A 22,020-nucleotide genomic window follows, 5' to 3' on the forward strand; every position below is an offset into this window, starting at 1 on the left:
ATCACTGCTGTTATTGGCAGCTTAGCATTTAGCTCTTCTCTGAGTAAAGGCCTATAATAACCTGACAGGTGCTTTCATGGTTTGTCTTATTGACAGTTTGTGTGTGTGTGTGTGTGTGTGTGTGTGTTTAAGATAGATAGATAGATAGATAGATAGATAGATAGATAGATAGATAGATAGACTGTAGTCACAGATGATATATATCCTTATCTCTATCTATCTATCTATCTATCTATCTATCTATCTATCTATCTATCTATCTATCTATCTATCTATCTATCTATCTATCTATCTATCTATCTATCTATCTATCTATCTATCTATCTATCTATCTCTTTAAAACAAATTTATTGAAGGTACAAGTTACCATATTTCATTATCTTTGTCTCTGCAGTTGGACAATTTTTAAACGACAGAATTCAAAACCTTACTGGATGAATCACCTTTAGTTTAAAAGACGGATAAAGAAAAGTTTAATGTCGTCACATTAACATTTACATGTATTTCATGTAAGAAACATGAAATTTATTTCTGGTTTAGACAAAATCTGCTCCAACAAATGTACTAACAGTCGAATTCACGCTGAATAATGTCTGTGAACCCGTGTCTAACGAATGCTAATTCTGCTTGACGCAGAGACGTTATGGAAAACAAGATTTGTCTTGTCTTGGTGGAATTTGCTGTTGATTGTTGTTTACAAAAAAAGCTGGCTCTCCTCACCGTTCCGACCATCTGACTTGATACTCAGCAGCTCCGTTTAACCCCCTTCAGAGTGATGTCACCCTGGTTAAGAAATAAATATAAAGAAAATAATCCCAAACAGTGCTTTATGGTAACAATTTCCAATTATTGCTAAACACAGCTTTCAGTGGTATATTGTTTAAATGGCATTAATTATTTCAAAGTCACTGCCTGTGGTACACATCACAATAATTGTCATCCCCGGGTCACTTTTAAGTCTTCTTAAATTTTTAATATATTCCAGTCAAGCTATGTGACCACACAAATTAATCGCCCCTCCCTCTACCCTGCACAAGTCTATCAAATGCAAATGTGCGCTGACGAGTTAAGGCCAAATACGTACTGTAATCCACGTAATCCCAAGGAAACCCGACAACCAAGGGGTTTTTGTAGACTTTAATTCAAGATATGGAAGATAAATCAGGAAATCATCAGCGTATATACTTCATAGTAGTTTCAAAAAGTCTCCCTTGCCTTCAGCTAAATCACAATTAGTCTGTGACATCCCTTCATGCAGCCTCTGATGAAGTTTCCTGAGAATTATCAGCCTGCCATTCTTATCCTAGAATGGTCAGTGATCTCCACGGTCCAGCACGGAATCATGACTTCAGAGCAATGCGTGACCTTCAGCTTCTATTTGAAGCTCGGGTTGCTGCCTGTGTGCTTCCTCGTCAAGCCGACCTGCATGTGATCCAGAAGCAGAGGCGCTAAAGGCTCTGATTACCGCTGTCAACAACTGTTTGTTTCTCTGACTGCAATTAAAGTATGAGGTTCTTCTTCTTTCTTTTTAATATTGTGGACTTTTTTTTTTAAATTGCTGACTAATATGAAAAAAATATAACAACAGACCGAACAGGATAAAAATACCCAAGCGTGGAAGACCCATGTTGCACCACCAGATGCAATTAGATCCAAAATTCCGATCGTGATCCAGATCTGCGAGATCAAAATAGATATGTATGAGACTGTGATCAGTATTAATAATGTAGATTCAGTCGCTCAAATTATTTCATGTCTCTGCGAAAAGTAAGAATATATACCTTGATGAAAAAATTGCAAGATGACTGTGATAATGAAACTAGGAAACTATTTTCTGGTTGTTCGGGTTTTAATGACGAGGGCGTTGGCGTAGATTTATCAGTCAGTCCTTTTGGAAATGATCTGCTCTGCAGCGGAGCGTCATTGCTATGCATGGAAATGTTATTTGTGCAGAGATGAAAAGAAAAGGAGGTAAAGACACGTAGCAGCACACAGCATAAGACCACGTTTAATGGCAAGACACTGTAAAAACTTGCATCACTTCAAACATTTCATTCAGTGCTACAGTCTGTCTGTGAGGTTGTCAAAGTCGTGCTATAAAATCCTGCGTTGAACAGCTACAATATGGGCTCACTAGCTAGCATCAACAGGAAGACTTATGTGCAATAGTGAGGAAACATTAAGGAAGCTGGTGTTTTCTAACAATAAATAACCCTTTCCACATGTTTTATCCCTCAAGCAGCATCGATTTCAATCTGACGGTCAACACCGGCCATCAGAAGCAGCTTTTTTTTTTTTTTTTTTTTTACAGCCATTAAGGCAAAACATCTCAGGTACCTACAGTATGTCCTGCTTTTGCATGTTGTAAACAAAATTCCATTTGTACACGTCTCTTTAGTGGCCTGCTACGGTAAAAGATACTTTCATCAACCTTCATCAAAAAAAAAATCAGCGCACGTGGAATTCACAAAAGATAAACTCATGGCAGCGTGGTAAGACAACAACCTCGGCTACGTCGACAACAACAATCGAAAAAACAACAAGTGCATGACGTAGAGTACCGACTGAAAGAATCAGAATACAACACGTCTGCACATGACGAGGAAAAAGAACGATAGTCCACAGACAAAACACCTCTGGTAGTAAACTGTGCTTCAATATCAGAGTGATGAATACTGTCACAGACATAGGACACTTATTGACTACTGTTATATTACTTAACACTAGTTTGGCAGACTCATCGCACATATTAACGGTATTTTGACGATGTTTTCTCCATTGGACTTTTATAATGGATAGAATGGGTGAGTGACGCACAACTCGTCTGTTTTTGGCTTATTTGGTAATCGTGAAAAGGCACTTTTCAGAATGGATCAGAATGGCATCATCAGAAGCGGCGCAGAACCAAGAGAAGCCCGACGAGGTAAAGGACATCTCGATCCTGCAACGCTATCAAGAGGGAGACGGTTCCGCACAGGAAGACGACGGCTGGCATCAGACTCCTGATGACATCACGCTCGGAAACCTCTGACAGTGTGTTTGGTGGATTCTCTAATAATGTGCCAGGGGAAATCTGGGGAGCATCTTTCTTTTCTTCCCACGCTAAGCCCGACTGGGGAGTTACATTTTGGCTCGTCTCGGTGACACCTGAGCTCGCAGAGGAGTTCTCTGTGAGCTCAGGTGACGGCGGAGCTTCGCTTTCTGCAAACAGAGATGCCTGATTCTCCTCCAAGGGAGCCGGTGAAGCCGTGCTGCTGTCGTGATGCGCTTCAGGCCCAACGGTTCCTTCTGATAATCCCGCATCGAGTTCACTCAGACCTGCAGCCTCTTGCTTAAAGTGCTGAACCACACTCGTAGCAGAGACATGCTCGCCAGGCAGTTCAACACACGGGCACCCAGTCAGGATGACGGTCGACACGTCCCGTCCTGCTGCTGGCAGCAGATCAGTCTCCGTGGTGAGAAGATGCATGCATGAGACTTCTGAGGAGGGGATTTCCTCTTCTTCTTGGGAACCGTCTGATCTCAGCCTTGACTCTTGCTGTTGGGAAGGAGCTGAGGACGGCAGGAGCGGAAAAGGAATGCCTGCCACGGGCTGTTCGACTAATTCACAGTGGAGTCTGGGTAAAAGCTGTGGCTTATCTGGCTGCGCTGATTTGCCGGCACAGAGCACAAAGGGTGAATTAGTTTGATGCGTGGTTTCAGATGACATACAAGGGAAGTGTTCACCTGTGGATACAGTGTGATCGGATGGCGTGTCGTCAAAAGAGGGAAGCTCTCGGTTAGGTGGGACAGAGGAACCAGACGGTTGAGCTGTGATCTGTAGGAGTAAAACCATGAGACGACCGTGACAGCATGGAGAGCATGAAAGAGAAGGAAGAAGATTTGTGTTCTACATTAACAAACAGGCAGAATAAAAGCTTCTTACTGCATACTAATGCATTCCTGTGAGACGGATCTCATGCTGACATTGTAATTGTGAGGAAATGCACAGGAGCAGAATGATAGGATTGACAAACGTGTCATTATTAGCAAAAAAAACCCAAAACTTCCTGATGATTCAACTACTTAAGAATGTAAAGAGATAGTCCAGAGACACTTACATTCATCACAGCAGCATTCAAAACAGAAGGAATTACATCAATTTAATTTCCTAATCATTATTTTGCCTCATGCTTATCAATTTTCAATGGTTTCTCTGGAAGCAACAGAAGTGTAGATAAACAAAAGGAGCACCCGGAGAAAAGAAGAGCGAGAGACACAAAAACACAAACCATGTTAGCTCCAGATGACAATGTAGGCCACTTAATAATTCTCATGTTTAAAATTGAAAACTCAGCTTATTTGTTTCATTATCAAGTAAAACATACAAGCGCAATTTTGTGTGTTATAATTTGCTTTGGAAAAAATATGCGTGGTGCATTTTCAGGTTGTCAAAATGATGAAGAAATAAAACATTTTCATAATTAAAACTAGATGAATAATAACGTGTTGGTTTTTTGTTTAGCTCCGTCAGCTAGCTCTCGTCCTGCTGGTTTGGTTATAAATGATCAGTAAAGTGTTTGCAGACATAGTGATCTGTTCTTAAATGAATTTGAATTTTTTTTCATGCTTTCTTCAGTTTAACCCCCGAGTTAGATCCTCGTTATCTACGGGATGCTGTGCGATTAACTGGGTCATTTTTGATTCTAATGCTCCACAACATGCACATGAATACAGATGCAAAACATCCAGATGAACTAGATGAGTACATGCCCGACAGACAGAGTAGCAGTATGAATAAGACACTAACACCAGACCACATGTCATCACGTTACGGTGTAGAGTTGAATCAGTGTTGCGGTGACTGACTGCAACTTCATTTTCTTTAGAAATATATGAATCTCTTTTAACAAATGCTAATGTAACCCCACGGGTGGTTTAGAACTCTTTTCTACATAAAAAAAAAGTTGGCTACATTATAGTATCACCATGAAACTAATTTATTCACATATGGATTGGGAAATATGCTTATTTTCTTTCCTGCCAAAAGTCAGACAAAAACTCTTCCATCACCCCCGTGGCTATGCACAAAGAGGAGATGGTGTGCTCAGTTTAGCGTAAAAACTGTGAAAGAGGAGAGTTTGGGAAAATCTCAAGAGTGCCAAGAAATAGTCTGGCACATATCTCCCTGTAGAAACATGAACTATAATAATGTTGTTTTTTCATACAGATAAAACAATCTGGATAATGTGTTAATTAGTAGGCTGGATGAGGCCTAGCAGGCTGTTTCTCCTGGTTAACAGATGGATCTTACTGTGATCTTCTCATCTAGCTCATGGCAAGATAGGGAATAAACCAACACAATATATGGCAAAATATCAAACTACACTTAAGATAGCACTGAGGTTAGAGGGTTTGACAATGCATGAGTACCATTTTATTGCTTATAACAACAGTGTTGTGGGTATCAGACATGATTCCACATGATCTGGATGAATATTAGTGCTGTACAACTGAAAAAGACATGACACCGAAGTTAAAAGGCAATAAGACTAAAAATAGGTGCACTAACATGAGCATGCATCGTGTTATGAATGCAAGAACAAGCTGACAACAATGGCGTACGGTAGTGCTGAAGCGGCGGGAAGCGGGACGTTACCTAAGTTGTCGCTGAAGCTTCAATGAGCTGTAAACAACATAAACAACCAAGCCTTTGATGATGAGCTTTAAAAGTTGAACGTAAATGTCTGTTATGTTTTATCAGCCTCGTGTCTGCAGAGAGGAATACAGCAGCTTAGCCTGCTTCCTTGTTAAAACGCAACGTGTCAAAAACTGCATGCAAATGAGGATCATTTCAACAAGTAATTCACTAAATGTGTCCTCAAGTGGCGAGTGAGTATATGTGATTTAGACTTTTCTAAATTGTGAGTTCATAAAAAGCGCAACCCTGATGAAACATTCCATTAAAACTACTTCCTGTCTTTTACTTTCCTCTTTTTTTTTAGTCTTACCTCCACATCAATTTCTGGCTGAACGATGACTGGGTAGACAGCCTTAGGCCTGACAAGTCCTGACGTGGATGTTCCTGCTTCTTCTTCTGTTGATGAAAAATAGATAATTGTGCTGTGACGGTCTACAAGTCTGAAAAAAGAGACAAGACAGTATCCTAACAGAACAGATTTGTGTAGTGACTTTTGTGACTTTTTAAGTATGGAAAAGTCATAATGATGATGATGATGATAATGATGATAAATGACACCGAAGAGGTGCACTGTGGGAAAACTAGAAACTGGCAGTTTTGAATGCATCAGCTTCTAACAGATGTTTCTTTGTCTTGTCAGATGTTCTTATTTGTCTGCTGCAAATACACATTTTTTACAAAAGTAAACTCATAGCTCTACAAACACAGATGCTTAAATGTCCACTCGATCATATACTGAGAAGAGCAAGACAGGTGTTGGATAGGAGCTCTGGTTTTATTGGTTAAAAAGCACCATAGGATTTAATTAATAAACTTCCTCTTGAGCCACGGGTCACATGCAAAGCTATTTAATTTAGTTGTCTTAATACAGAAAGGGCTTGAAATCAACATGGAATACCAAAAAGGCAGGTTGTGCATCAGTATCAGGTTTACATTCAATTAATTACTCGTGTGGTTGAAGATATTTAATTGACAAAAGAAAGCATATAAATTCTAACAGTGTCTAACACCGATTTGAATGACTTAACTTGGCTAATAGTTGTGTTGGACTTAATAAATTTAATGAACATTAAATGTAGTGTACATTGGTTTTCATGGAATGTTCAAAATCAAACTGTGTCATGTAGTTGGCTTTGGTAGAAATACAAAATATAATTATATGGCTGTAGTATATTTTACTGCAGCAACAAAATGTTGATAATTAAGATAAGATTATATTAGAATAACAATAGTAAATATAATATACAAATATGATTGAGAGTAGAAGCAATTAGTTGTGCATCCAATGCAGCATCACCATATTTAATAATGAACAATATCAGTGTTTAATGAAGTATGTCTTCTTTTTCCAGAGGATGAATAAAAGCCAGTTTGTTCAACAACATTCACACCGCACCTTCTTCTCCTTCCTGCTCACCCTCTGAATCAAAATCATCATTTCCACTGAAAGAAAAGAGAGACATACACATAAAAGACAAAACACTTTAAGCACACAGTAAATAGCTAGATGACCTGACACACATCGAGTGCCTGACAAACAGCGCTGTGTGAATTCAGTCATTACGGCTGTGAATCATCCATAAGAACAGTCAGACAGTCATCCTCGGCACAAAGACTGACTGTAAAAATAATATAAATCCCTGAAGTCCATAATGTACATCTATAAAGTTTGTTGCCTAAAACACCACTCAGATTACGTTTAATAGGATGCCTGTATACCTGTCTGATTCGGCCGAGTGGTCACAGACTGTCTGTATGTGGGGAAGGGTTATCTTAAAATGCAAATTAGTTTGGGCTAACCACGCCCACTTTCCCTAAAATGGGTGTGGTTTGGCCTTTATGGACAAAGCAAACTGATGACCTGCAGAGTCTCCTGCCAGGAGAGATGAAAAACGTACTTTGGCATCATAGTTGGCCTTAAATCTAACGGCGTTTCACAGCACAGGTAGTCCTCAAGATACGAGCATTTGACTTTGTAGATACGAACAACCGCTCACCGCCATATCAAACTACTGTAGTTCCCCTTTCTGCCACAACCCACACAGAGCAGCGTAACCTTAACACCCCAGAGATTATTTTTTCACCTGATGTCAAAATAAATCAACAAATATAGGACTGAGTGAAATGTTTGCTCTGATGTCAGACTTTATGTGGCTTTCATTGAAATTAGTCTCTACATCCTCAAAGATAAAATTAATTCAGCAGAGATAGAGATGAAAAAATTATATTACAGTACAGTATTTTATTTCATTAAGTGTTGTTTTTATGTCCAGTAATTGTTTCTGGTAGGTACGAGTAGTAATGGCCTCAACTGCCGATTATAGATGGAAATTTAATAAATACCGACTTACAATTCAATTCGTCTTACGTACAACCTCTCAAAACCAAATGTGTTTGTAGGCTGAGGACCACCTCTAAATATTGACTGATTGGTGATGCAAGAAAAAGAGGGGATGTTTTTTTCATGTGTGGGCTGCCTGTAGACAGGGGCGGGGATTTGTGTTTAAAATTGTATTTTATACATTATGGGACCGTTAACCCTTTCTAATGTGCGATGCTGTTTGATATCTGTGAGACATTTCCACATAAAAATGTCTGAAAGTAACTACAAATTTGCTATACATTTGCTGAAAGAGGCCTGTCACAAATATTTCCACCAACAGAAGTCTATAATTTAATCCAAGGTAAAGGACAAGGTATGTTAATGGCTCAGTATGCCATTGGAATGTTGTGCATTTAGTGCATTTTTTTTTTCAGCAGTACAAAATTTCTGAGCGAGATATAGTACTAAGATTAATGGTTGCACAAATTTTAAATATCAATTATTTTCAATAATATGATACTAATACACATGTTTCTATATTGATGGCATAAAGTTAAGATCTTAAAATTATCTACAAAATAATAAATCAGGATATTTCCGATAAGAGGAGGGGCCTATAACACTGACTATACTCCTTCACAGGATGCCAAATGAGATAAAGGTCAAGAGGTGCGACGAACATGTGACAGATGCTGCACAAATAGTGTGGGGATAAACTGGAGAGCTTTTCACAATTGTCCTGCTTACTAAGTATAATATCTGCTGGGTTGATGTAAAATATGACTGAAATCTGATAAAGAGCTTTGCATTACAAAAGCCTGGCGGTGAGAAGTCAGAAGTTGTGCACGCACTCTGTCCTAGCAACCACAAAATCCTCAACAATATTACAAAAGTATAAAAAGTTATTTGTAAACTTTACGCAGATGTAATGTGAACAGAGCACACCAGCGCAACATATAATATATATGGATCGATGGACAAGGGAAACCTTACATGCCCCATCTGGCAGGGGTAAAAAGACATACTGTTCCGGCTCTGGTTTCAGCCTTCATCAGCTGCTTCACCTTAATGTATTCTCCCTTTATTTACCCAAGGTGGATAGGCTTCACTTAAATGGAATCCACTGGGAAGCAGGCTTGCTTCAAACCTGCTGTATGTTTAACTGGTATGAACATAAAGCAGTTATTATAATATCCAGACTTCTTCCACTGCAACTTCCCTGATTAGCTAACATATTAATAAAATCCAATTATCAGTCAAAGTCTGAATCTGTACTCGTCGCTACAGTGGGGGAGCTGGTCAAGTCTGCAACCCCGACTCATCTGTTTCAATCAGCGACTCATCAATCCCTAACAACCCACCTGACCCCGTCCGACTTCCAGAACAGCTACACTACAGACGACCTACATGACAAGTACATCAGTTTATATCCTTTTATGGGTGCTTATAAGCTACGGGATCTTCCCTACTGTCTTCTGTCCCTGTCACCATACACTGTGAGATTAATCACACACTTTTAGGTTGATGTAACAATAAACCGAGCCTTAGAATTGTCCTTCCAGGGATTAGTTGACTTTAATGGAGTAAAGAAAGCAGAGGAAAGGTTTGTGTGTCAGTTTATAACTACACAAGGGAAGGAGGCCAATTTGCCCCACTGACATCGCTCTGCTCCACTGTGTCTCTGGCAGAAAAGGTCAGGGGTAAATTTAATGCAGGCAAACACCAGGCCTGAAAACGACACCTGCTCTTTGCCTATTTTGATCACCCTCTCACACCACTGGATGATCGGCATTCTGAAAGGGGTATGTACACTGTGCAACAACACTTTCAATCTCTGCAGACATAAGACTTTTAAGAGCAAAATAACTGATGCTGAAACTGCTCCATGAGGCTCAACCCCGTGCTTAAAATGATGCAACAATCTGGATCTCTAATTGTGGATCCCACTATAATTTAAGTCTGAGTTCTTACTGTGCTGACTGCAGTCTCCAGGCAGAACAAGTGAATAAAGCTGAATGTCTGTTGCACAAAAGCTCAAAGGGAATTAGTAGGCAACTGGAGCCCTGCAGCTGCTGCACAGCCCCAATGCCGGGTGCTTCTGTGACCTGATTTACATCAAGCTCTTGACAGCTAATTATTTAATCAATAGCTAATAAGCAACCGTGTATCACCAGTTATCTGGAAGTTTTATTAATAAAAAGTAAATGTTTCACTTTTAATTGTTAGATGCATTGCAATTCCTGTGACTTGATTTTTAAAACAATAATGAAAAGTGAGCTCACCAGTTGGGAGAAAATTTTTACCTGTAAGCCTTTGGAGGTTTGAGGATACCTCTTATTTCCTGCGTGTTGATGGTCTTCTGAGATAAGTCATCGTCATAGGACAGGAGCAACGTCACCACATAATTCATGGAAGAATTATTAGCCCAGTAATCTCCATCGGACGTTTCGTATCGAACAACAAACTCTATGCGAGACCCGTGTGTGGTGTAAGGCGGTGCGAAAGACAGTTTGAAGGAGAACCGATCGGTGTCTCCATCATTGGATCCCTGGACATACTCAGCTGGGTGATCGAAATAAGTAGCCCACCTGTCCATGGTCGACCTGATATAAACTGATTTGTGGAAGGAGATGTTAAGGACTCGTATCACCCCACTGAAGGCAAGTGGCTCATTCTCAACTTCAGATATCTGCTCGACCTCCACTTTATTGGTGCGCACAGCCCGCAGCAGCGCCCCGTCGGCGGGCGCGTCAAACTCGGCGCGCACATGATAAGTCGGGTCGCGCTGTGGCTTTCGATACTTTGCTTCCTCTTCCTCCCACCTTGAACTGTCCTCTTCCTCAGAATCATTAGCTACAAATTCCTTCACATCCACCAGATCCCCACCTGTTGTATCGGCGAATGACACCTTCTTCCCGGCGGACAGCGCCAAGTGGATCCGCATGTACTCGGCCGTCTCATCGTGGATGGACTGACCTCTCTTTCTGGGCACCGGGGAGCATCTTGGGATGAGGTGGACATTTGTCTCATCATCTTCATCTTCCTCCTCCTCTTCCTCCTCCTCATTATTAAAGTCGTCTTCTGTTGAGAACCTTCTCTCTGCCTCCCCGGCTGACTTGCGACATTTAATGGTGGTAAAAAGACCCTCTTCACTGGGTATAGATAAAAAAGACATTTTTGCGCAAACTCGCGGAAGTTAAATACTGAGCAGAGTACAAATGGCGTCCCCGGAAAAAACCACTATCAAACACTCATGATTTGCGCAGTAGTGCTCATCCAGCTCTGTCCTGCTCCCGCACACAAACAGACGCTCCTCCGTCAACGTGCGCCGCTAAATGTCACCCATGGAAAACGCGTCTTTACCTCCAACACTTGTGACAGCGTATCCTTGGTTTACAATATGCATCGCAATTTAGCTACCCTCGCTGAAGAAGCAGCCTCTAATTATAGCATTGACCTCTGTGCCTCCAAGTTGGTATAATCCTGTGACTCCCCCTTGTTCAGTTTGGTTCAGGCTGGCAAAGCGCCCACCACTGGAAATTTGGAATATTAAAAATTATATTGACAACCCGACTGGAAGTCACAATAACATATGGCACATTTAAAACAGTTCCGTTACCAGCCAGCGTATATACATATATATAAAAAAAAGAAACCATTTTATATTAACGGATATTTGTATCAGATCTTGCAGATGTGAAAATTTATATTTGTCACATCTGCAAAGAAGTTAGTTTTAAAAGAATTGTTTTATCACCAAATTAAGATCCGCTGCATAATTTGAAATGTTTTCTACCCCTTTATGTTATCAGAACTCAACCCTGATCCTGGTTTCTCTGTCTGCATACAAAAGTTCTGAGATGCAGCTTCGCAATTAAATTCAAAGATACTTATAAAATGTGTCTGTCTAGGAAGAAAAACTGAAAGGACAACGTCAAGTAATGGGAAAAGGATGACAGAGTGGTAAACCATGCACAATGTGTGGGCCTGATGTGGAGGATATTGTCAGGGGCCATGGTGAATATAAATTTGTGATGCAGTGTCCCCTGAGGCCTGCTACAAAACAGAAAACCCTCTGTACAAAATATATCATCACATATCATAGTACCAAATATTAACTGAACAAAATTTGCTTTATGAAATCATTACTGCTGTACAACTGTGCCATTAGTGCTGAAGTGAAAGAGCATTTGGGTAAAGAAAACAAGAAACAAATCTTGTTTTTAATGAAAAAAAATCAACTTAAATCATACCCCACATATTTGAATCATAACAAGCAGAATATTGGCACATGTGACCATGGGAACAGGATCTAGTTCTCTAGTTAGTGTTTACTGTTCATTCTTTTCCAGACTAAACACACTCAAACTAAGGCAAGGACCAAATTCCTGGGCCCAGTTCCACTCCAGAGGGTTTTGATCATACATGTTTCGGTAATAGTTTGATTAATTACACACACAAACAAACCCAGACGTAAGAAGTTAAACTGTCATAAGTTTGTGTACTGTAATTTATGGCTGTTTAAAAGTGTCCGTGCACTTTAGTTTGTTAACGCAGTATTGATTATGTATCATAATTGAAGTAAACAAATACAAATACTTTTGTAATTAAATCTAAATACTATCTGCAGTAGGAAAGAACGTTTTGACAACCAAATAAGATGTAGCTGGGTAATTGCAAAGGTATTCCATTGACTATAATGACGTTAAAAGTATCTACAGTTAGGATGGGGTGACTATTTCTAAACAATTGACGCAGAGGAAAACAGTCAATGAACTAATACTAACTATCTCTTATCATCAAATCGAACACATCGTTATAGCTGACAAGACAAAGATGTTTTTCTTCGGAAAAATTACATTTTGGAATTTTATAAAGTGCCTTATAATGGCTGTGGTGCGTGTCATCACTACTATCCACAGCTTGGTTTTTCATGTCAAATAATGCAGCAAAAATATAGAACAGAATTACATGTTTGTCTCTACAAAGTTTTCCAAAAACTCGAAAACTATTATTTATTTCCCCCCATATGTTTAACATTTGGGATGTACAGCTTCAGGGGCCCCCCCGGTCTTTTCAGTGACGTAACCCGGAAGTCCTGCGGGTGGCCAGTCTCCCGCTAACGACTCGTCTCTAGACGGACCAGCGGCGCTACAAGCTAGCACGCAAACACACCCTTGCAGCTGATTGGCTGGAACGTTTTAGCGCGGCGTGCCGTAACCAATCACGAGATTGTTTTTCTCACACGTCGGAGCGTAGATAGCCAGCTAACGAATTATACAAACATAAACTAAGATAAAGACCCTACTCTGTAATTAAAGGGAGTAGATAGATATATCTTGGACGGAGTATCTTTCCCTTCACCTTTATTCTTGAAAATGTGGTTCAGCCATCACTGCGAGGACACGCGAATTAGGTAACGCCAGCTAACTAGCATTAGCCTGCTAATTCTCAACGCGCCTTAAGGCCGCGGTGTAACATAAGAACTGCTTCCTGTTCTGGCCTCATTGAGAATGTAGGTTACATTACGAGTCGAGTTGCTAATTCACGACGCATATCGCGGTAGCTAGTTCACTGGTGTGTGCGGTTGCATTTAAGTATATTTGCTTGTGCTTGCGGGCTGCCTAGCTTGTTAGCTATTTGGCTAGCTAGCTAGCATGAGCGAACTGACGGGTTGCACACAGTCGCCAGACTCCGCATCGAGGAAGCGTTTTTCATCACCCGATCACGACGAAGGGAGCACGATTCCCAGCAAGTCGTTAAAAGTAAGTGACGCGTCAAAGAAAGTGGGGGGTACTTCAGAAAATTGTAGCACTGAAGAACAGAGTAACTTTAAAGGAATATCTGGGAGTGAGGGCCAGTCAAAAGACCCAGCAGATGTGCACACGGATTTGGGTTCAGACAGTACTGATGGAAGTGTTCAGCCCGTCAATAACTCCAGTCCTGGAGGTCACAACCCCAGCACCATTGAGAAAACGCACTCTGCGGATGCACATGGATCTACTGAGGTAAAAAAAGATGCAGAGGAAACCGCAGGAACAAATCCCTCACCCCCACTGGACCAATCCGACTCAGCAGCCATAGCAGCTGCTGAAGCACTTGCCAGTCTCACGGGACGAGACGAGGACGACAGCCAAGAGACTCCTTGTTCATCTGAAAAGGCCAAACAGGTGAGCAAATTCAAACGTGGCAACCACCAGTCATCAAGAGCCAGCTCTAAGACGCAGGCGGCGGCTGCAGATAGCTCCACATCTGTGCACAGCACCGACAGAGAAGATGCAGACGATTTGCCCGAAGCGGATGAAGGTGACGAATCCATATCAGGATCGTCGTCCACTCCGAGTTCCTCCTTCCCCTCGGACAATGAGGATAATGATGATGGGGAGTGTGCCATCGTGTCGGTGAAGATGGCCCCGGAGATGAGGCAGTCAGTGGCTCTCCTGGCACAGATACAGATGAGACTGGAAGCTCTTGAGAAGAAAAGTGCTCGACTTCACCAACGACTGGAGCAGAAGATCAGTCGTCTTCGGCGACCACATCTGGATCAGCGCAGCTCCATTGCAAAAACAATCCCTGGCTTCTGGGTGACAGCTGTATCCTCAAAATAAAAAAACCCTCAATATCTGTTTGTCTAAATTGTGTCTTAGTAATTGCAATCAGTTCTTCTTAACTTTGACTTGTCAGCTGTTGAACCATCCTCATCTTTCAGCTCACATTGATGAGATTGATGAAGACGCACTTAGTTATATGACTGATCTTGAGGTAGGAGGTACAGCATTGTTATAAAATATGACCCTGCTAATATGCGTGCTTTAGTAAACCTCAGACATTCCCTTTCATATTTTTTTCAGATCGAGTCCTTCAAGAATAATAAATTAGGCTATAGGATCCGTTTTCACTTCAGAAGGAACCCATATTTCCAGAACAACATCATTATGAAGGAGCTGCACCTTGGTTTGAGAGGTCAATTCAAGCATGACTTGATTCATTCAGAATGTATTTATATTGCACATATCATGAATTCCCAGTTTTATGGTATAATGAGTTTGGAGGTTTCCAAAAGTCTGATATGACTTCTTATTTTGGCTGCTCCCGTTCCAGGAACTCCCATGTCGTTCTCCAACCCCATCCTGTGGCATCGCGGGCAGAACCTGACGGCCCAAAGCGAACCTAGAAAGTCATCTCGTGGGGTGTACCAGACTTTTTTCAACTGGTTCAGTGACCATAGCAACCCAGGACAAGATGACGTAGCGCAGGTACAACTAACACCATTTTTACAACTGTTCATATTTACATCACAAATCGACTAGCGCAGCGTTATCGAGACTTAATTGTTAAATACATTCTATTCAGTGACAGAAAAACATCTGTCTCAGATCAGCAGGACTGTGATTGGTGTGTTTAACACCAGGAAAGAGTAGATTTATCCAAAGACATAGACTTGAAATGCATTGACATAACATCTGCGTTGGTGTTTAGATCCTGAAGGACGACCTGTACAGAGACCCTTTGAGATACTACATCACCCCACTGTGGGAACCAAGGGAGAATGGCAGGTAACAGATAAGTGTATCCCAGCAACAGACACAGTGTGAAGTGTACATGTTGGCAACCTCTTATTAAGCTATAAATACTCCAAATATTCTTGGCCCCAGGGGCCTGGAAATTATCATCTGTAAATTTTTAACAGTTTCCTTCAATTTTTTTTCGGTCTTTCTCTTTCCTGCCTGTAAGACCAGGTGGGATGCATACCAAAAACATCGTGTGAGTGTGTGTTTGTGCAAGCGAATTGCTAACAGAAGTGTGTTTTTATCTTGTCGTCAGTAGTGGCAGTGGTGCCAGAGCGGCTGACAGCGCTAAAGGAGATGAGTGTGTGGTGATTTCCGACTCAGACGATGATCCTGGTGAAGAAGTTGGTGAGGCAAAACAAGGCCCCAGTAGGGAGGAGGAGGAGGAGGAGGAGGAGGAAGAGGAAGATGAAGAGGAAGTGGGAGAGGAAGAAGAAGAAGAAGAGGAGGAGGAGGATGAGAAGGGGCCAAGTGCTGGTCAGTGTTAAAATACGGAATATATGAAGGTGGTTGAAACCTCATTGATCCACACGGGAGGTCGGGGCACAGTGGGCGGTTGTTTCTAAAACATAATGTGGATACACTTCTCACATTAAATTATTGTGGGTTTTTTTTAAATATATACAAGTATTATTTCATTTTAAACTTTACAAGGTCATTTTAAAGAACACATGTCAGTATTTAGCTGCTTGTTAAAACTATTGTGTAATTGAAATCCAAGTGTGTTCTGTTGCTCACGTTGTGAATGACAGGCCCACCAGGCTTGTTAGCGTCATGCTCACTGATTTGTGTTGTAGCTGTAACTTAAATGTGTGGGTAATGCAGGCTAAACTGAATAGACAGGTAATATCTTCTCCTCAGATGAGAGCGCAGAGGAGAAGGATGGTGGTGGCGAAATTGTGATTGACGGTAAGACATCACTCTGAACAGCAGCGTTGCAAATTCACCACTATCACAACAACCGATCAGTGGGGAGGTTGGGAACCCGCGGGTGGCCTTCATCTTTTTTTTTTTTTCTACTCTTTGATTTTTCAGCTTTTTATTTTAAAGATCAAACTGAGTTTTCCTCAATGACGAATAATAAATTTGGAATGTTACATTCCCTAAAATTATAACCACTTTATTTTTGTGCTGTAGGTTCTGATGACAGCGCGCAGGAAGAAGAAGAGGAGGAAGTCTGAAAAGAAGTAAAGAAGAGGAGAAATATGCTGATGAAGAAGGCTGCAGAGGAGTCTGCCACTGTCGGAGAAGAGTATCAAAGCAAACTGTTGTCATCTTTATGCACAAAAAATTTCTTTTCTGTTTCATACCTAAAAAAAATTAAAAATCAACATCTAAAAGTCAGGGTTAATTGTAACAATAAAGCCAAGGCAGCATGTTTCCCTTCTCTATTTTATAGTCTGTGTATACTCATGTAATCTGACGTACTTTTTTGCAAAATGTTTTTTAACCAGTTTTTAAGCATATGAAGCCCGTCACGTCATTCAAGTAGTGGTCTTCCATTTCAGGAGGAACATCATCGGACGGCCTGCGCGCACACCGGCGACACTTTAGTCGCTGCCACTGTGCATAAAATTTTGCATCGTAAATTGTTAAGTAGAAGGCAACAAATTTAAACCATGGTCATTTAAATGCTTTTGAAATCCCAGCTGCTTTTTTTTTTTCTTGTTTAATTTATCGTTTTAATTGATATTGTGACAGCATATTTCAGATGCACTGTGTACCGAACCAAATTTTGTTCTCAGGGATGACCGCAGTGGTGGTTCGATTGAAAGAACATTACCTTGCATAATTCCATCACATTATTGTGGCCATGTAGAAGAAAATGCGTACTCTGCTGTCGTAAATAGGAGCGTATATTGTTTTAAATGCTACGTGTGTTGCTACTTCATCTACATGTTAAGTGTTAACCGCTCTCCACTCCCACTCATGATCTGTAATCCATCTCCGATGTAGTTTTTATAAGTGTTTCTGTGGATACCTGCATCTTTAGACCTTTCTTACTTTTCTGTAAATTTTTAATTTAATTTCAATCTGCTTTCTAAAGCACATTTTCATGTGAGGTGTTTTAAGATTTATGTTGTCATAGTTTTAAAAAGCTGGTATTTATTACACTGTTTATTTTTGTCCATGTCCACATCAAGGCACGTCTGAGTGTGTGAAATTAAGAGATGATGTTTGCTTTATTTTACAAGAATTTTTTTTGTGCATATCAGTAAATGTCAGTGAAATCACTGCAGCATTAGGGGGTGCACTGTAACAGAAGTAGTGTGTATTTGCTTACCTTTCTTAGAAATGACCTGTAAAATAATATTTCAGCTTTGTCTTTTCAAGGACACAAGTGCACGTGTTTAATTAATGAATAAGTCTATTGAATAATCTGGATTTTTTTTTTTCATAAACCTGACCAGAAAAAATATATATTTTACGTGCTGTGTTTTATAGAACAGTGTAGTTGGAAAGATACCCTCTTCTTGTTGCGTTGGTTAACTTTGTTTGCTTGTTTATAAATCTTCACCTTTTGACTCAGATCTAATAAAATAGTCGATTGTTTCACTTTTCTCTATTGTGTTATATATGTTCTAAAAATTTCTAACAAAACATCCTGGTTGCGCTGCAGAACGCTGTGCGTAAAATAACCACTAGGTGGCGGTGCAGTTCAGATTATTATCTAGCGTTTGATTATGAGTAAAGTTTTATACTGATGCTTTAATTAAACACTTCACGTTTAACGACACTTAAACTTCACAAAGTCTTCACTCAACAATCAGAAATGAAGCAAAACTTAAAACCAAACTTTACGCGTGGTTTGCTCAGACGTCACCTCTGACGCGCACGGATTGAACCTGTTTACCTTGAGAAGAATGACAGAAAACCCACTCGGATGTGGGCCGTCCCTAAACTCATCCCGTGTCACATGTGACAGCGTCGCGCGTTTATCCCGGCATTACGAACGTAGCACTGCAAATAGCCCCAGGCAAGACATTTTTGGACAGGCTCAGACAAAGAACGGCAGCGGTGTTGCAATGGTACACTTAAACCCCTTGATTCCGCTTTTAATGCACAGCTATAAATATTCCACCAGCAAAAACCTGTCCCGCTGCAGACCCAGTAGCACCAGGGGTATGCACTCTAGGATGGGCATATACTATTAATACTGATGATGGAAACGTGTTATACCCCATGTAATGATCCCATGTGAAACGGCGCCTCCTCTTTGAAGATGCTTTACCCCCCCCCCTCCTTAGGCGCACATGTTTTTACGGCTGTAAATTAATAATGGGGTTGTGCGCTACAATATTGATTGTGACAAACTAAGTACTGATTGCTGGGACAACAAAGCCGTCCTCGGGGTTCTTTGTGGTGGTGGTGGGTGGGTAGTCTGTGAAGCCTTTTGTTATGTGTGGGGTGACAAAGGCCTAAATGGATTCACCAGTGTAAACTACACTCCAGAGGGTTGAGCCCATGTTGCTACTGTACACAATTCATCTTGTCATGCTGCTTCATGCTCTCGTGTTTCCCAAAACGGGTTCGGTGCAGTTTCTGCTACTTTGACTGATTCTGTGTGGACTGAAAAATGAAAACGCAGCGGCTCGTATGAGAAGATATTTTCTTCTGTAAAGTGGGAAAAGGGCTTTAAAGTCAGTATTCTGATAGGTGTGTGTGTGTGTGTGTGTGTGTGTGTGTGTGTGTGTGTGTGTGTGTGTGTGTGTGTGTGTGTGTGTGTGTGTGTGTGTGTGTGTGCTTGTGGCCCTTGTTTGTGGAAGCATGCATCCATATTTGCAGGAGCTGCACGCCACATGCATACTTGCAGGATTTCATCAACACCGCGCAAAGGTGCGAACGTCTGCTTGTCTGCTCATCAAGATTACGCACGACATTTGAGCCGCGTGGAGTGGAAGAAGAAGAAGAAGAAGAAAAAGAAAAAGAAAAGGGGGACGGGAAGAGAGAATAGGGTGAGTAAGATTGAAGGGAGTGGATGAGCTCTGTGATAAGCCCGAACTGCCGGGGCCCTGACAGATACGTGCAGCAGATGGATGACTCTTATCTGGGAGATCATAGAGTGCGTGCTCATGCCCGGGCCTAGTTACAGAGCGCCACGATCACACCAGACAGATGAATGAGCCTACACCCCACTAGTCAGGCTGCACATAACAGTACAGATCGCGCACACGCACACCTACACACACACCTACACACACAGAACGACTTGACAGAACGGACAGATTGCGGCGCCTGCGTTACCTCCTCGTCTGTGACATTGAAATTCACCTGGAGTCCGGTGCGTGAAGGATGTGCGCGAAGGGAGGAGAAAAGAAAGGTGCGCAGGGAGATAAGAAAAATCATTTTCTTTTTAACTCAAGCAACAGAGCAAGCAAGTGTATGTGTGAATGTGTGTGTGTGTGTGTGTGTGTGTGTGTGTGTGTGTGTGTGTGTGTGTGTGTGTGTATGCGTGTGCATCAGATGCCCATACATGAATGTTGGCGTTCAAATCTGACTGAGAGGACTCTATTCTCACATTTTTTAGAATGACAGATTTTTTTTCTTCTTCACTGAGTCTTTCCATCCTACGGCAGAGCTGAAGCCACACATATGGAAAACAACATTTTTATACTTCACCCTTAAAGCTTCAGTCACCAAAGGCTTCTGCTGACAGATTTACCACTTTTAAGACATATGCACTATACATTCACTCACCCGTTTCACATCCCCGCTATCCTCCCCGTACAGTAACCCTCCCTCCACCCACTCCACACATCCCCTGTTATTTGGAGAGAGCTCTTCTTCAACAGCTGTTGATTCTCCCAGCTGCATTTTATAGTGAGGGAGAGTGCCAGTCTTGTCTTGGAGGCAGATGGTGGCTGGCTGGCCCTGCAGACACGTGGCACGTTGGACGGATGCAGACATATCTAAGGGGAAGCCGAAGAATTCCTGCACAACATTTTCTTTAAAAGCCTGCAATCACCTCAATTTCCAATCCAGAGCAGGCCGGGACTGGAATGCAATGCCACTCATGCTCCTTTTGTGTCAAAGTTGTTTTCTGAAGTAGCTCTCCTTTTATAATCAGTGATGTGAGAAGTTCATGAATGTCACACAGCACCTGTTCTCTTTATCTCGGATTTTGGTGTTTACATATTTCCAAGCTTGTAAGATAATAATTTGGCGGTTGGCTTAGTGCTGGAAGCAAAATAGCACAAATAATCCTGAAAAAAATTGTACCTTTATTTTTGTCTAGCGAATTCCTCTCAGGGTCACGACAATCTACACCCCAGCACACCGTGGACTTGTTTCTCCTCTTCAGGCGTGTTCAAACAGTCTTCAATTCATCAATATAGTCTCAGAAAGCCCATCAGTAGGTCAAATAACGGCTTGTTTCCCCTCAAGGCGGACCCTGGAATTGTCGTGATTGATGTGTCTGAGTGTCTTGGACTTATCCACAGCCTTTGGAGGGCCTACCGGGGTAAAATGTCTGCCTCTCATTTCACACGACTCATCCGTCAGACGAGATGTTTGAGTCGCTCAAAAAAGAAAAAAAGAGAGACTGTGCTTGTTTTCTAATCCACACTGTCGCCATGCAAAAAACTCCAGTCATTACATTTTAGGTAAAAGGCCTCATTCCCACACCTACAGAGAGCAAACTTGCCCAGAATGCTGCTGAATGAAGTGCTCTTTGCTATCATTTTATCAAGTTGAATTTGTGGTGAGTGCTCGCTGGTCAGATAAGGCAGCAGAGCTGAACAGTGAGACTCCCGGATGACGTTAAGAGGTGCCTGGAACTGGGCAGAGAACCGGCGACCGTGGCCAAAGTACCACACGGAAAACTGACCTCAGCAAACTGTCGTGACTCATTTCCGCACTGGAAACAGTGGGATGCCTCCTGTGGGGCGGGAAATGGCCTCCCTCCTGAACACATCTTGACGCACCGGTGCCTGTAGAACGCATCTGGCTGATGACCAACACTCGATAAGGTTCTCAGGTGCTCTGTGACTCAAAACCAATGAAGTGGATTCATGATTAATTTAAAAAAAAACAACTAAATAACCCCCTGGGAGACTCAGAATCTGCCCCCTTTCCCCTTTGACCATTTGCACACCACAATGTCTCATCTGTATATGCTTAAACATCTTGCAGAGCCACAGCTCAGCTCACATTCACCGTCTCCTTTTTGTATCTCCTGTGCGCCACGGTGCGTCAGAGCTCCACCACAAAGCCAGTAATGAAGAGAAGCGCTCTGGAAGTTGTTTTAATTTCAAGCTCAAGGCTCTATTAACAGGATGGATGTCCTTTACATCCACCACCACCCCCTCACCCCCACCCCAACCCCCGCCTCTCCTTGGTTACTTTGTCACCGTTGTCATGAGCGCCGGAGCCAACCCGAGAGGAATCTCAAGAATCTTTTTCTTTTTCTGCGCCCGACCTGACTGGAGGAGTAATGGCAACATTGTCCG

General features: G+C 41.7%; 2 protein-coding genes across 6 annotated transcripts; one reads left to right on the top strand and one right to left on the bottom strand.

Moving 5' to 3' along the window:
• Nucleotides 1-1,816: 1,816 nt before the first annotated feature.
• LOC137588354 (protein phosphatase 1 regulatory subunit 3A-like) lies at nucleotides 1,817-11,447 on the bottom strand. Of its 2 annotated transcripts, XM_068305409.1 has the most exons (5): nucleotides 10,307-11,447; nucleotides 7,077-7,123; nucleotides 5,991-6,076; nucleotides 5,639-5,665; nucleotides 3,679-3,817 (listed from the first exon to the last, which is right to left on the bottom strand). In XM_068305409.1, exons 1-4 carry the CDS (start codon nucleotides 11,176-11,178, stop codon nucleotides 5,639-5,641), a joined length of 1,032 nt encoding a protein of 343 aa, XP_068161510.1. In that variant the 5' UTR covers nucleotides 11,179-11,447; the 3' UTR covers nucleotides 3,679-3,817. The 2 variants fall into 2 exon arrangements, with proteins under 2 accessions (XP_068161500.1, XP_068161510.1); XM_068305399.1 differs by lacking the exon at nucleotides 5,639-5,665 and having other exon boundaries at nucleotides 1,817-3,817.
• Nucleotides 11,448-13,183: 1,736 nt separating this feature from the next.
• On the top strand, nucleotides 13,184-18,125 carry tspy (testis specific protein Y-linked). 4 transcript variants are annotated; one of them, XM_068330715.1, is made up of 8 exons: nucleotides 13,184-14,596; nucleotides 14,688-14,765; nucleotides 14,855-14,966; nucleotides 15,105-15,259; nucleotides 15,483-15,559; nucleotides 15,831-16,048; nucleotides 16,415-16,480; nucleotides 16,709-18,125. In XM_068330715.1, the coding sequence occupies exons 1-8, from the start codon at nucleotides 13,661-13,663 to the stop codon at nucleotides 16,750-16,752; spliced, it is 1,686 nt and encodes a 561-aa protein (XP_068186816.1). In that variant the 5' UTR covers nucleotides 13,184-13,660; the 3' UTR covers nucleotides 16,753-18,125. The 4 variants fall into 4 exon arrangements, with proteins under 4 accessions (XP_068186816.1, XP_068186809.1, XP_068186825.1 ...); XM_068330708.1 differs by having other exon boundaries at nucleotides 13,192-14,596; nucleotides 15,828-16,048; XM_068330724.1 differs by having other exon boundaries at nucleotides 13,194-14,596; nucleotides 15,828-16,048; nucleotides 16,433-16,480.
• Nucleotides 18,126-22,020: the final 3,895 nt, after the last annotated feature.

Source organism: Antennarius striatus, chromosome 2 (genome assembly GCF_040054535.1).
Source record: "Antennarius striatus isolate MH-2024 chromosome 2, ASM4005453v1, whole genome shotgun sequence".
NCBI classification, from domain to species: domain Eukaryota; kingdom Metazoa; phylum Chordata; class Actinopteri; order Lophiiformes; family Antennariidae; genus Antennarius; species Antennarius striatus.

Bases quoted from the DNA above. Each gene is read 5' to 3' on its own strand.
- LOC137588354 (XM_068305399.1), bottom strand. From the start codon at position 11,178: ATGTCTTTTTTATCTATACCCAGTGAAGAGGGTCTTTTTACCACCATT. The intron at 7,124-10,306 runs GTAAAAATTTTC...CTTTTCTTTCAG, and splicing joins AAACCTCCAAAGGCTTACAG to TGGAAATGATGATTTTGATT. The intron at 3,818-5,990 runs GTAAGACTAAAA...TTACTCCTACAG, and splicing joins AGCCAGAAATTGATGTGGAG to ATCACAGCTCAACCGTCTGG.
- tspy (XM_068330708.1), top strand. From the start codon at position 13,661: ATGAGCGAACTGACGGGTTGCACACAGTCGCCAGACTCCGCATCGAGG. The intron at 14,766-14,854 runs GTAGGAGGTACA...TATTTTTTTCAG, and splicing joins GTTATATGACTGATCTTGAG to ATCGAGTCCTTCAAGAATAA. The intron at 15,560-15,827 runs GTAACAGATAAG...TCTTGTCGTCAG, and splicing joins GAACCAAGGGAGAATGGCAG to TAGTGGCAGTGGTGCCAGAG.